This window comes from Cygnus atratus, chromosome 1, assembly GCF_013377495.2.
Source record: "Cygnus atratus isolate AKBS03 ecotype Queensland, Australia chromosome 1, CAtr_DNAZoo_HiC_assembly, whole genome shotgun sequence".
Classification (NCBI taxonomy): domain Eukaryota; kingdom Metazoa; phylum Chordata; class Aves; order Anseriformes; family Anatidae; genus Cygnus; species Cygnus atratus.
This window is the reverse complement of record NC_066362.1, coordinates 36871430-36884698: the sequence shown is the minus strand read 5'-3', so window position 1 is coordinate 36884698 and position 13269 is coordinate 36871430. Positions and strand designations below refer to the sequence as shown.

General features: G+C 40.0%; 2 protein-coding genes across 2 annotated transcripts; both read left to right on the top strand.

Moving 5' to 3' along the window:
* Positions 1–384: 384 nt before the first annotated feature.
* TMBIM4 (transmembrane BAX inhibitor motif containing 4) lies at positions 385–8236 on the top strand. The gene is made up of 7 exons (XM_035544119.2): positions 385–584; positions 2112–2220; positions 3508–3613; positions 5218–5251; positions 6162–6279; positions 6793–6838; positions 7406–8236. The coding sequence occupies exons 1-7, from the start codon at positions 488–490 to the stop codon at positions 7610–7612; spliced, it is 717 nt and encodes a 238-aa protein (XP_035400012.1). The 5' UTR covers positions 385–487; the 3' UTR covers positions 7613–8236.
* Positions 8237–8314: 78 nt separating this feature from the next.
* On the top strand, positions 8315–12991 carry LLPH (LLP homolog, long-term synaptic facilitation factor). Its single transcript, XM_035544120.2, has 3 exons — positions 8315–8412; positions 8517–8699; positions 12366–12991. Exons 2-3 carry the CDS (start codon positions 8519–8521, stop codon positions 12554–12556), a joined length of 372 nt encoding a protein of 123 aa, XP_035400013.1. The 5' UTR covers positions 8315–8412; positions 8517–8518; the 3' UTR covers positions 12557–12991.
* The last annotated feature ends 278 nt before the right edge of the window (positions 12992–13269 follow it).

The following is a 13269-nucleotide window of genomic DNA, read 5'->3' as shown; positions in this document are numbered from 1 at the left end:
ATTTCCACGTAGCAGATGGAGATGAATCAGAGGTGAAGATCAGTAAAAGGGATGATTTTTTCAGTCTCTGGAGCTTCCCATTACGACCTGTCAGACTTAAAAATAGCAACAGGAAATTGAGTTTCACACAGACACAAACACAGTATTTCCTCGAGCCATCGTAAATCTCCAGCAGGGCAGACCTGGGCGGGCAAAACGACGGCACAACGAAAGGCTTTTCACAGAAAACCCAACCCTTTTGTGATCCCGCAGACCCCCCGCGTAGAAACCAAACTCGGGGGCTCCCTACTTCGTCCCGGGGGGGCTCCCTGCCTAGCCACAACCCCGCATTCACCCCCGCCCGGGGCCGCCATTTGGAGGCGGCGGGCGGGAAGGGCCGGGCGCCGCCATCGAGGCGCTCGGCGCTCGGTGCCATCGAGGCGCTCGGCGCTCGGCAGCGGGGCGGTTGCGGCCGTTGCTGCGTGAGGGGAGGAGGGCGGCGGCGGCAATGGCGGCGGCGGAGCAGTGCTACCCGCGGAGCTCCATCGAGGATGACTTCAACTACGGCAGCAACGTGGCCTCGGCCAGCGTCCACATCCGCATGGGTAGGGGCTGGGGGCGAGGAAGGGCCCCCCCCCCGCCCGGCCCGGCCCGGCCCGGCCCGGCCCGGCCCCTGGTTCCCCGGGGGCGAGTTTTGGCGTTTAGGTGGGGGTGGGGGTGTGTGTAGCTCTTCTTACCAGGGGGGTTAAACCCCATACAGCGATGCATTTTAAAGCTCAAATCGGATTGGTAAAAAGTATGCGTGTTAAAACTGGAGCCTGTAATTAATTATAGTAGTTTAACCCGGAAATTGAGGGGGGTTAATTTCTTGTGAGGGGTGTTCAGGTGTTGTCTCCTCAGCTTCAGCGTCTGGGTGCTGTCAGGCCATAGCAGTGGCCATGAAATGCTGCTTTGCTGTTCGCATTCAGGTCTTAAATACATCGAATATTACTATATTAAGTGTCTTCATCGCCACTACTTGCTGAAATAGGTAGAGCGTTATTGTATACACCTTAGAATAACAACAGTGCACGCAGTGAATTTTTTAGTAGATGTTTCTGATAAACAGGAGATCTCTTTCTATTAAAATACAGTTTTATCTTGTTTGGAAATTAAAAGATGCCGTAGCAAATATGAAATCGGTATTGTCCTTAGCAAAACTACTGACGCGTTTAGTAATGTGGGGAGAAGGGCAGGCTAGCTGGCAGGCTAGCTAACAGGCTACCTGTGTTTGTTCAATGTGCTGCAGCAAAGTAGGGTCTGGTCCCTCATAGCTTACAAATATATTTAATTTTGCCTGCTGCAGCAGCAGTGCTGAACTTAATTTAGTGTCTCTTAGCATGTGTTCTTAAATTTGTTTAATCTGTATTATTAAGGATTGACTGATTCTCACTGCAAGCCTATTCTTCCTTGCAGAGCATTTTACCTAATAGACTTGGTCTCCTTCCATTTAGAGTGGGAAATATGTTTGACATCCCATATCATAGTGTCCTAAACCACTCTCTTATTCAAGAATTATAAAGGTTGTTAGCTTAATTGAGAAATTTCTTTTAGCAGCTTATATCTGTAGGTATCCATCCAGTACAATGCCAGTCACAAATGATGATAAATTATGTCTAATATGACAAAAGGTCAATTAAATAGATATTACTGTAAAGGTTTCGCCTTTTAAAATACTTACAGCTCTTTCTGTCTCCACACAACCTCCAAGCTAATTTTTCTTCATTTACATCCATTAGATACTGGGAACACGATGAAGAATGCATACTTTTAGTATTTTCATAGTGAGATTAGATGTAGTTATAAAAAAAAAGTCTGAAATAAATTCTTCCTAAATGTTTTTTTATTATTATTTCTTCTTGTCATCATTGTTGCTGTTTATATAACTATGTGCAAGAAAAAGCATAATCTTGCTGTAATACTGTATCGGTGTTTTAAGGGAAAACAGCTTATTACTATTTTCTTCTGTGTTTTTTCGCTGAATAAAGAATTTCTAATAGTTCCTTATCAAACAGAAAATTTGTATCCGATTTACTGTTGAACTTTTTAAGTGTAAGTGAAGGTTGATTACGTTTTTATTTTCTTTCTTCTAGCTTTTCTGCGGAAAGTCTACAGCATTCTTTCCATTCAAGTTCTTTTGACCACAGTCACATCTGCAATTTTTCTGTACTCTACTGGAGTACAGGCATTTGTTCATGAAAGGTAAATACTAAAATGAAATGGCAGTGTGTATCAGTGTGTTAAGTACAGTTTATGTAGTTGCTCTGGAGCACTCCTGTATGCCTCCTCACACAGCGCTGTAATTCTGTAATAGGAATTTTGTAACCTGATTACGGGGTAACTTTTCTTCTGACATTTTTCTCTGTAGTTTATTATTAAAATTTATTTCAATTGCTGTTATTAAAATTTATTTTAATCAGTACTTTAGTAATAGTGCTTATTTGCAGTATGAAAACCTATGTATTAGTGTAGAACATCTGAATTATTGACATTTCTTGTTTTATGGTCTAAATATCTGCTCTTGGAATCTATTTGGAATGTTGTTGTTTATATGTATCAGTTCCAAAAAGCTGAATCATTTCTTAATCCTCTCACTCCTCCCCCACTCTTTGCTTTTTTGTTTGTTTGTTTGTTTCTTTGTTTGTCTCCTGTAAATTAGTCTTCTAAAATTCCCGTGGGTTTTGTTTTTTGCCTCATAATTTTCATGAGAAAAAAACAAGTCTCAAAATCAAACTGTGGTGAAAACAGGAAAAAAGAACTGCTGGGGAAAGGAAGAGAGCACTGAGTCCAGTTTCTGTTTTCTTCCAAGTACACTTGCAATCTTTGCTTTTACTTTCACTTTATAGCCCTAATAAAAAAGGAGGATCTAGCACTATATGAGTTCCTGTATAAGCTGTATTATATGCAGCAGAGCTTGTAAGACTACAGTTTTATAATTAAATGTGTTATTTTAAAATCGTCCTGGTTATTTGGACCTGTTCTTTTGTGTTTGATTTTAGTCTAGTTTTTGCTAGGCGTGCTTCTTGAATGATTTAATTATAGCTCTATTTGCCAGTAGACCTGGTTTTCTTTGGCACAGTTAATGCTCATGTTTGTTGGATTCAGGTGCTTATTAAAAAAAAAAAAAAAGGCAACACAATTCCTTGGATGTGAAGTTCTTAATAGGCAAAATATTACATATACTTTAAAACTGTTAGTTGAGTTCAGATTTTCCTCTTCACACACTTGATGAATTCCTGGGCAATCTCTAGCTTCAGCATGAAAAAATTATCGTTACTTGTAGCTGTACTATTTTTAACTGATAATCTATGGTGATATGTTTTAGAACAGTTTTATTGGAAAACTTGCTTTACATTTACTTTGGATTTATGGAGCAGCATCTTTGTGTAGGTGATCACTTTAAAAGTTTGTTTTATATAAACTGTTTTTAACGTCTACCAAGTATTTTATCTTAATTTTGATGACCTTTTCTTTTATGAAACTTTGCAGGCCTGCCTTGCTTTTGATATCTGTATTTGGATCTTTGGCTATAATCTTAGCACTGACCCTCTACAGACACCAGCATCCTGTTAATTTATACCTACTTTTTGGATTTGTAAGTATTTATATAAATTTAATTTTAATAGTCCTTAGAGTATCTTCCATTTTGATGAACTCCTTAAATCAAGCTAGTAGTAGCTAATTTTTCTTGTATTCCTTGGAAGATAACTCAGACCTTTATGAGTTAAAAGTGTATAGGGTATTTTTTGGAGGTTCTATTCACAGGTTGTTTCTAGATAGCCTCCAGTTCAGAGTTCTTCTACCATCTTTTCAGGAAGAGCGTTAGAGCTTGAGATCAGATTGAGCAAACCTTTTTCTTTTCCTACCCCCCCTTCTTTTTTTTTTTAACATCTATATATGTATGTGTGTTTGTGTGTGTGTGTATATGTATATGTGTATATATATATATACATATATATATATATATCACTGCTCTTATTGTTCTGTTGTTAGTTTCTATGCAACTGCTCAGTAGGAAAGAAGGGGAGCATTCCTGTTGCCATATTTGTTTAATGGACAACCTCCAGGAGAGGCGCAAATATAACCCACCATACGTGTTTATTTCATTAATTGTTTTCTGTTTGATGCTAAACTCTTAAAATGTTTCCAGCACAGGCAAGTCAAACAACACTACCCTCGAATTTCAGTCTCCTGCTTGATGTTGCAAATCTGTAGATGTGGGCTAACTTGCTCCTGGATATTTTGGACCATGTAGCAAATCAGTCTGATGAAAGGAAGTCACATCAGCACCATCAGAATTTGATGCTTTAGAAGCTGCCTAAGTTGTTTTTGTCATAAAATGGGAAGATAGGTTTGCTGTGTAAGTAAGGGTGGGTGTTTTTTAATTGTTACAGGGTTGTATTCTGACTCACTCCTGTCTTTCAGGACAGTAAATGCTGTTAACGGGAGTGAAGTAACAGTTTCACCAAATGTGGCGTGGCAGTTTATGGCATGACAGTTTTAAGTATTACATTGTGTAGGAATAGAAGGATTAAAAACTGCATGCGATAAATTGGCTTAAACAAAATATGGGTTAAACACGCTGTTATTTCGATATGATCTCTTGGTTCACGCCATGGATGTTCTCTTATTTTCTTGTAATGAAACTTAAATTCAAATTACCTTTTTTTTTGACCCAGACATCAATAGTACATTTGATTTTAACTTAGCTTTAGTGGCAGACTGGGGAGAGGAGTAAGTTGACACAGACACTTAGCTGTCTAATAAGATATTAAGAGTGTTCAATGAAAGTATTTCAAATATCGAACAGTGTACAGAAAGCTGGAAACAGATCATTTCTAATAGCAGGTCTGAGAAATGTTACAGCCCCCTTGAACTGTTTGTAAGAACCGTGATAAGATCACTGTGTGCTCTGAGTAGAAGACCTAAATAGCAGTTTTCTGTAGTGGCTGTCTGTCATTCATTTTCACTTTATATTGCGTTATTTTTATGTATCACAGCAACATTCAGCACAGTACAACTGAACAATTGCCGTTTTCTTTTTGGAAATTAAGCATGTTATAATGTATAAAAACTTAACTGGAGAGCTAATGTAACACATATGGGGGTTATGTTACATAATGGATCTTATTACACGTGAAGTCTCCAAGTGTTTTGGTTTTTTTATCATTGTAATTTTTTGTTTTTACTTTTCTGTAGACCCTGCTGGAAGCACTGACAGTTGCTATTACAGGTAAATGATAGCCATCCTATTTTCTGGTTCCTTAAATGAATTGAATAATGAATCCAGTATGTTTTACTAATTGCCATCTGAGATTCCTAAATGAGATATTAAGATGATTACCAATTTCAAATGATAATGTTGTGAGTTTAGTAAAAACCTGGGGTATCAAGGGAGGAAGCTGGATTCTGGTCCAGGGCTGAAACTGTATAAACCTGAACTGAGCTGTGCCATCCGTTCTTTTGGAACAGCTAGCAGTGCTCTTTCCTGGAAGGCACCTCTCAGCAGGGCTGATCTGCAAGGAAAATGTCCTCATCTCCCCCTTCTTCATCTTCTGAGGGAACTGCTTTGGGTTTGGAGAGTTTTGTGCTTGGCTCTCAGGGTAGAGATGGGGCGGTATGCAGGGAAGTTGTGGTATCACCTCGCACTATAGCTTCCATCGTAAGCTGTTTGCTTCCATCGTAAGCTCTTTGGTGTGGTTTCTGGTCTCCTGTAGACAAAAAGTCAAAAAAAAATCACTTGTGAAAATGAGAATACGGACAAAGTCAGGCAGAAAAAAGGCTCCACCCACTTATCTTTTCCTTCCTGCAACCTAATCAAAAAGTTCTGACACATCAAGGTATAAAATACGTTTTTTTTTTCCTTTTTTTTTTCTGTGAGTACAGAAAATCTGTTCTTATCTCTATTTAAGAAGCTGCAGATATTCCATGAATGTTGAACTTAGCTAGTGCAAAGGTCTGTGTATCATATGATCATGATCTTGAAGTGCAAAGACAAGTTTAGGCATAATTTATCCCTTTTGCTAACAGTTCAGATTTTTTTCTTGTCTGTGAAAGTTTAAATTTATGTTTCTGCAACAGATAACTTAGCAAATACATGGGATAGTGTTCTCTAAGTGACAGTTTGCTTTTTCGGTTTGTAGTGAGTTTCTATGATGCGTCCATCGTCTTGCAAGCCTTTATTCTCACTGCTGCTGTATTTCTTGGACTGACTGCATATACCTTGCAGTCGAAGAGAGACTTCAGCAAATTCGGAGCAGGGTATGTTGTCCTATCAATGACTTCTTTTTTGTTTGTTTTGTTAAGCTAGTTTTTTCTTTTTTAAAGCAAGCTTTGCAGATACAATGATGAATACAGGTCAGTAGAAGCTAATGTGCTGCAAGTGAATGGTGAGGGTGTTGTTTCTCTTAAGTCACTGATTTTATGCAGTTCTGCTCTCTTGGTAAGAAATTCTTTTCAGCGTAGCACTCCTTATTGCAGTAATGATTCTTATAACCATATTACACTAGGAAACTAATTTATGTGGATTTTTCACTGTGACTGAGCTGTTTCAAATATACCAGTAAATTTAGGACATAACTTTTGACAGCTCTGTAGAACCAAATTGTACTGCTGCTGCCAGTGAACTGTTGGTATCTAAGAACTGATGTTTATTTACTGAATATATTGTGAGGAGGTTTTATACAAAGAGAGATTTAGAGACGTTAAGTAAGATTTAAAAAGAAAAAATACTGTTAGTGCTCACAGTTTAATTTTTTATTATTTTTTTTTCAGGCTCTTTGCTTTCTTGTGGATTTTAATCTTCTCGGGTTTCTTGAGGGTAAGATACCTCATGTTCACGGTCAAAAAATATTCTTTCATGTAAATCCTGTACTAACTTCTAGTATAACTAAAACTTTTTGAATGCTCCAAAAGATACTAATAAAAAATGTCCTAGCTGGATCCATTACTGTTGTAGATTATGCTGGTGATCTTTTAACCGTTCATTTCCAGTTCAGATTTTTGTTGGATGCTGTTCTTGCTAATGTGAAAGTGGTGTTTGAACTGAGTGCTCTCAGCTGAGGTGCACTACTTGTCTGAGAGAATGGGAAGGAGAGTTGTTTTAATTGGATATTTTCTTTGTTTAGTTTGTCTTCTGGTGTTACTGTTTTGGAAACCAGAGCTTGCTTTTTCTTAAGACACTTTACTTAGTTAAGAGGTTGTACGGCTGGGATCTACATGGAATAAGAATGTTGAAGAGTCATAGTAGTATCGTATTTGTATGCATAAAAAAGTAAAAAGGCAGTAGGTATCCATGTTTTATGTGCAGCGTATCTTTATACAGAGATTTTAATATTAAAAAAAGAAAATGAAATTTACGTTCTTTTTCTCTTTCATTTGCCTCCAGCTGTTTTTCTACAGTGAGACAATAGAGTTGGTGTTTGCTGCTGCCGGAGCACTTCTCTTCTGTGGATTTATAATTTATGACACTCATTTGCTGATGCACAAATTATCCCCCGAAGAGTACATATTGGCTGCGATCAATCTCTACTTGGACATCATCAATCTGTTCCTACACCTGCTGCGTTTACTGGAGGCATTTAATAAAAAATAATCAGAAGGAGGGAGGTTGGTTATCACATGTATGAAGTTCAGTACCTAAATAGTGTTGGCTTGGATGATCTACAAAGAGACTGAATCTCTGTTGCTCTGTCATTCCATGAGTATTGATCCCGTTTTTTCGGGGGGCAGGGCTTTTCATGTCGCTGAAGTTCTTCTCTAGAACATGTATTTTATTTAGTTAACGTGGTGTAGCTGTTTCAATCACTTTTTAAATTACTTAATTTGCACTCAACATAATTCGTTATTAAATTGTTTGCCAATTTCTGATCCAGGGTAGGCTATTAGAAAGCCTCTGTCTGCTGTTCTGTAGCTGCTGGGAATGTTTCCTTTTGGGATTACAAGTGGAAAGCGTACAGGCAGTCCCAGTTTATCGTTGTGCAATGTTTTATTAAGTTAAAATGTGTAGTTTTTGTGTGGTGAAGGGGAATGCTGTCCGTGAGGGGAATGTTCTGTCAAGAGCTGTCAGGTTGTTACACGAGCTGGCGGAGAATGAAGACGAAAGGGTTCTTCGTGTGTTAAGGATTATTTATTGCCTGTCTTCCCGTGTTTGGAAATATTTGAAGGTAGATCCCGGCGTTTTGTGTGCGTTAACTGTCAATAAACTCGGAAGCCCTCAGCCTGTTGTTGTAGCTGCCCCCGCGCTCGGAGACTTACGGGACCCCCCTTTGGGGGGGGGGGGGGGGCGTCACGTGACGTCTCTCCGGGGCGCGTCGCCCCGCTCCGCCCCGCGCCTGCGCACTCGGCGGGAGCGGCCTAGCGCGAGGGTGGGCACCGGCCTCGTACGCGGCTGAGGTGAGCGGGGGGGCGCGGCCGTTGGGACCGTTACGGCCGCTGGGGGGGGCGGGGGGCTGGGGGCGGCAGCGGAGGCCTAACGGCGCCCTCTTCCCTCCCCTCAGCCATGGCGAAGAGCCTGCGGAGCAAGTGGAAGAGGAAGATGCGGGCGGAGAAGAGGAAGAAGAACGCGCCCAAGGAGCTGGAGAGGCTCAAGAGCCTCCTGCGGGCCGACGCCGACGCCGTGATGGAGGAGGTGAAGGAGGTGGCGGCCGTGCTGCCCCCCGCCCAGCTCCGCCAGCAGCAGGGTGAGATGGGGACCCGGGACACGCGGCCCGGGCACGGCCCTGCTTCCCCAACTGAACCCCCCCCCCCCTTCCTCCCACCGGCTGTTACCTTGCGACCAGCCCAACGCCCCGGCAGACCTCTGTGACTCCTCCTCTGCTTTCCACCGCCGTCATCAGTTCTGCTCAGTGTTCTCGACCTGGAAAGCCAAATCTCTCTCCTCCAAAGCCTTAAGCGGCTATTAAGTCATTGAATCTGCTCATTGGCAACGTTGGCTTCAGTGCATCTAATCGCTTGTGGAGCTGGCTTAATAGCACTTCATTTAAAGTTTTTTTGGAGAGACCTCTGCAAAAGCATCAAGCGAGCAAGGGTTCCTTGGCAGTTTGTTCCAATCACAACATTATCTTTGCTGTTAAGTTCGAGATAGGACATAACATCCTTTCCAGTTTAAGGATGATACGAAATATATAAAGCTGGAGCTAAACCTAAAATAGTTTTGTAGATATCTTGTTGTAGATAGTGATTTATTGTTTTTAAATATATTGTGCCCTGGTATGGGTAACAAGGATCCTGTTTTTTTAATGCTAGTAATACATTGCACATGGTGCAGGAGTGCATGGCATTAGCCCTCTACAGGTAATGCCACCTTCCTGTCCATTCCTTGAAAAGAATGTAACTTTTAAATAAATCTGGAACTGGGAGCAAAGGTTTTAAGTAGCTGTATACTGGACAGGGGTCAGAAACACACCACCTCTTTCCAAAACTGCACTCCAAACTAAATCATAGCCCTTTTTTCTTTTCCAGTGTATGCTGTCTAAGTTGTTACGAAGTTGCCAATGTAAGCTTTTTATGTGGGATGCAGAAATCTCTTGAGACAGCACAGTAGGGATTTGAAATAATACTGGTTATGACTGTCAGTCATGCAGGCAGTTTTGTCAGTGATTCAGGAATTAGGAAAGACAGAGAAGGATTACGAATTTGAACAGCAGAGCCTATAAACTATGTTGAAAATGGAAATAGAGGCTATATAAAAAATAATTACCTGGTTAAGGGTAGAGTCGAGTATGAATTGTATTTTTTTCTGTGGTTCTCATTGGTCCTGTAAACCAGCTGTAAAAGTTGTTCCTTACAAGATGGTTAGGATTGAATTTTCAAAATGATTTGGAATGTCAGCTCGCTGATGCTGAAAATGCAGGAAACATTGCTGTCTTAAACCTAGTTTCTGAATCAAGTGCCTGGTTATGTCATTCCTGCACACCCTTTCGAATCTGCTGGCAACTTTTGTATGCAGTGGCATGTTTCACTCAGCATCTACAGAGAGATAGCAGCCTTGGAAATACTTAGTTGTAAGTTTTGTGAAAATAATGCTATCTTTGAGAGGACTCTTCAGCATGAACTGTTTGTGGACACTAAGAAATTCATATTTTTGCAAAATGTTATGAAGGACTGAAGTGTAGGCAGAAGGTTTAATCTAGAATTTAAACTTCCCATAAATAACCAACAGGTGAATAATTTTCCAGCCTTAGAAAGTATGTGGGTGTATTAGGGATATTTTCCTGTGTTACCTTAAGGTATTTCTCACAACATACTACAAAAGATTTTTTTTCACACATGTTTTTTTGTTAGGAAAAAACAATGGAAGGTCTGGCTAGCCTTCAGTCAAAAACAGTTTTGTAGATGTTCTTAAAACTTTATGGGCATGCACAGATTTTTCAACATAATCATACCCATTGAGTCTGCTGCAATTAACTACTTTTATAGCTTTTTTTGCCCTTTTCTCTCTTTTTCTTTTTTTTTTTAATCTCTTTGGTAGGTTTTCTTTGTGTCCTTGGACCGCTCTTCTGTTCAGTAGGTTTCCTCCTCTTACTGATTCCTACAGCATCCTTGAGATTGCAAAGTGTGATGAAAATGTCACATTATGTAAACAACCGATACTCTGTCCAGGAGTACTTCTTCATTTAGTTAATGTTGCAGCAGACGTTTATTATGGAAGTGCCTTTTTGCAGTCACAAGCCTGTTCATGTCACAGATTAACCTTAATAGTATGACAGGACAGGAATCCAGAGAAGAAACTTGGGCAGAGTTGTGTTGTTTTTGTCTTTCTCCTGTATCTGTTCTATGTTTAGGGGTGGATTAACTTTAAAAGAAATCCATGAACGGTACCCTAATTACATGTAAAATCACAAATTAATTGGTTGGAAGCAAAGTGTTTTCAAACAAACCAGTGTGGACACAGCCTAGTTTGTAACTTCGCGCTGTTGTTCTTTTGCCGTGATTGTTGCTCTGTTTGGGAAGCTTGCCTATCAAAGAGCAATGGCTTATTTCTTCAACACATTTTTGCAAGGTGTGACTTGTGCTGTGCTGCTTGGTGCTATGGATGCTTTCCTTTAGATGTTATTACTAGAAGAAAAAACCTGATGCTGTAGCATCACATCTGAACCGCCATCTAATGCAGCAGTTTATATGAGCGCCACCTGAACTGCCAACTAATAGCAGCTCTTGTGGTTCTGCATCCTTCAAAACCTTCCTCCCCTCCACGTTCGAGCTCTTGCTCCCAACATCTGGAGCTTTGGGCTGGGACAGGCCAGCTCTTCTGTGGCATTTGCAGAACAGCAGTGTTCAGCAGGCCTTGTGTTTCTCTGATGTCTCAGGACATCTCTGGAGCTGGGACTTCTTGGCTTACTCACCCTTTGCAGGCAGCAATAAGCCCCTGTGTTGATTCTCTGCTGACTACGTGTATTCATATCCCATCCTTAAGGCACCTACGCGTGACTGCTGCAGATCTTTGTAGACTGTCAGCACATTTCAACTGTTGAAGCAGTGTGTTGGCCTCTTCCTCATGAACTTTGTCTTCCAACATCAAACAAACAACATAAAAAAGTCTTCTTCCTCTCTGTGAAAGCCCATCAGAAAGCTTTTAGAGTTGCACATGGAAGGTTGGAAACAAGTTTGAAGTTTAATAGCATAGTAGTATTCAAATCTATACGTAACAAGGTGCTCCCCCCCCAGCCCGTAGCCTTGTTGTCTCCCCAAGATAGCCAGTTCTTGTGGTGTTAGCCAGCTGAGAGTGCTGTTCTTAGGAGTGACCACGTCACAGGCAGTCTTCCCGATCCTAGAGATTAGTCCTCTCTGTCTCTTACTTGTATTAAACTTGATCCTATGCTCACTTTTTGAGGCAAATGTAGCATTGCTGGCTCATACTTTATACCTTCACTGCATTTCTCAGAGATTTTTCTCTTTATTCTTCTCTTTACCTGTCTTCATCTTCCATTCAATTTAACTTTTAGAACTTTCTTGCATCTTAAGCATTACATCATAAAAAGTGTTTAATTGTACATATGTTTCAGTAAGCCTATGGCTTCCTGTATGCTTGCAGCTTTTGATGGAGACCACACACAATGTTTTTAGACACAGTGCTGGAACAGATGGCAGAGTAAAGAATAAGGTGCTTTGCCCAGACATGGGCCTTTAGGGAAAATTCTTCATATTTACTATCAGCTGTTGAAGTTCTTCGGTTGCTGTTGTATTGGCTTGGAAACCACTTTCAATGTACCAAGCCTTCATCTCTCTGTCCACAAATACTGTTGTGCATAGAGATCTTTTTATCATGTTGGTGAATCTAGTAACAAAATAGCATCTATGATACTGATTCATGTATTTTGCTCACTATAAATTCCTTTCTTTTCCAGATGACTGCAAAATGGACATAGGTAATAAACGAAACAAAAAAACTCTCCTAGACCAGCATGGACAGTACCCGGTATGGATGCATTCCAGGCAGAAAAAGAAGCTTAAGGCACAGCGCTTAAAAGGGAAAAAAAAAATCAAAGTTGGCCAAAGGCCGAGCCCAGTAGACTTGAAGAACTTTGTAAGATCGTGAATATTTTACTTTCCATAATAAATATCCTAAATAAGTACACGATGCTTCTGTATTTGGCCACCGAGTATGATTTATGGTGTTGCGTGAACCTTTGAAGAGACTGCTAGTCCAGCAAGTGATGAAAGCAATGCAAAAAAGCAAGTGCCTTTGAATAGACTAAATGTTTGGTTATATGTTTTCTTGGGGGGGGGGGGTCATCTTTTATTTTATGGATGCTACAAAAAAAGAAGAAGCTGTAAATGGTCTTGAACTGTTGTCCTTGTCAATGTAATTTTTCTATTAGTAAATTTTACCAAAGAATTCTGTAAGCTCACTGTATCCCTTAAGTTCTGTAAAATAACTTTTGTCATGCTGATCTGTGTTGCTTGTAACGTCTGGTGATTAACGAAAACAACCTCTTAATATGTAACTTAAAAGATTACACACTGAAATCAACACCAAGGCTTCATGAAATTTTCTTTTTTTTAATGTAAAACTCAAGACAAAGTGTTGGCATGACCTTTTTTAAAAATTCACGAAGAGAAAGTTATTGAAACAAAGTTTTTCACTACTTTATGCAACTGAAATACTGTAGGAACTAAGTAATTGAAAGTAAAACTGATTCGTTTGTTGTTAACCTGAGTGAATGCAAACACAGACTGAGGAAGAAGTTCTAAAACGTTTTCCAAGTTTTATTAAAGTAAATGAGGATTTACTTTTCTGCATGTATTTTC

Coding starts and splice junctions, on each gene's coding strand:
- LLPH (XM_035544120.2), top strand. CDS start 8,519: ATGGCGAAGAGCCTGCGGAGCAAGTGGAAGAGGAAGATGCGGGCGGAG. Junction 8,700..12,365: donor CCAGCTCCGCCAGCAGCAGG/GTGAGATGGGGA, acceptor TTTCTTTTCCAG/ATGACTGCAAAATGGACATA.
- TMBIM4 (XM_035544119.2), top strand. CDS start 488: ATGGCGGCGGCGGAGCAGTGCTACCCGCGGAGCTCCATCGAGGATGAC. Junction 585..2,111: donor CAGCGTCCACATCCGCATGG/GTAGGGGCTGGG, acceptor TCTTTCTTCTAG/CTTTTCTGCGGAAAGTCTAC. Junction 6,280..6,792: donor TTCAGCAAATTCGGAGCAGG/GTATGTTGTCCT, acceptor TTTTTTTTTCAG/GCTCTTTGCTTTCTTGTGGA.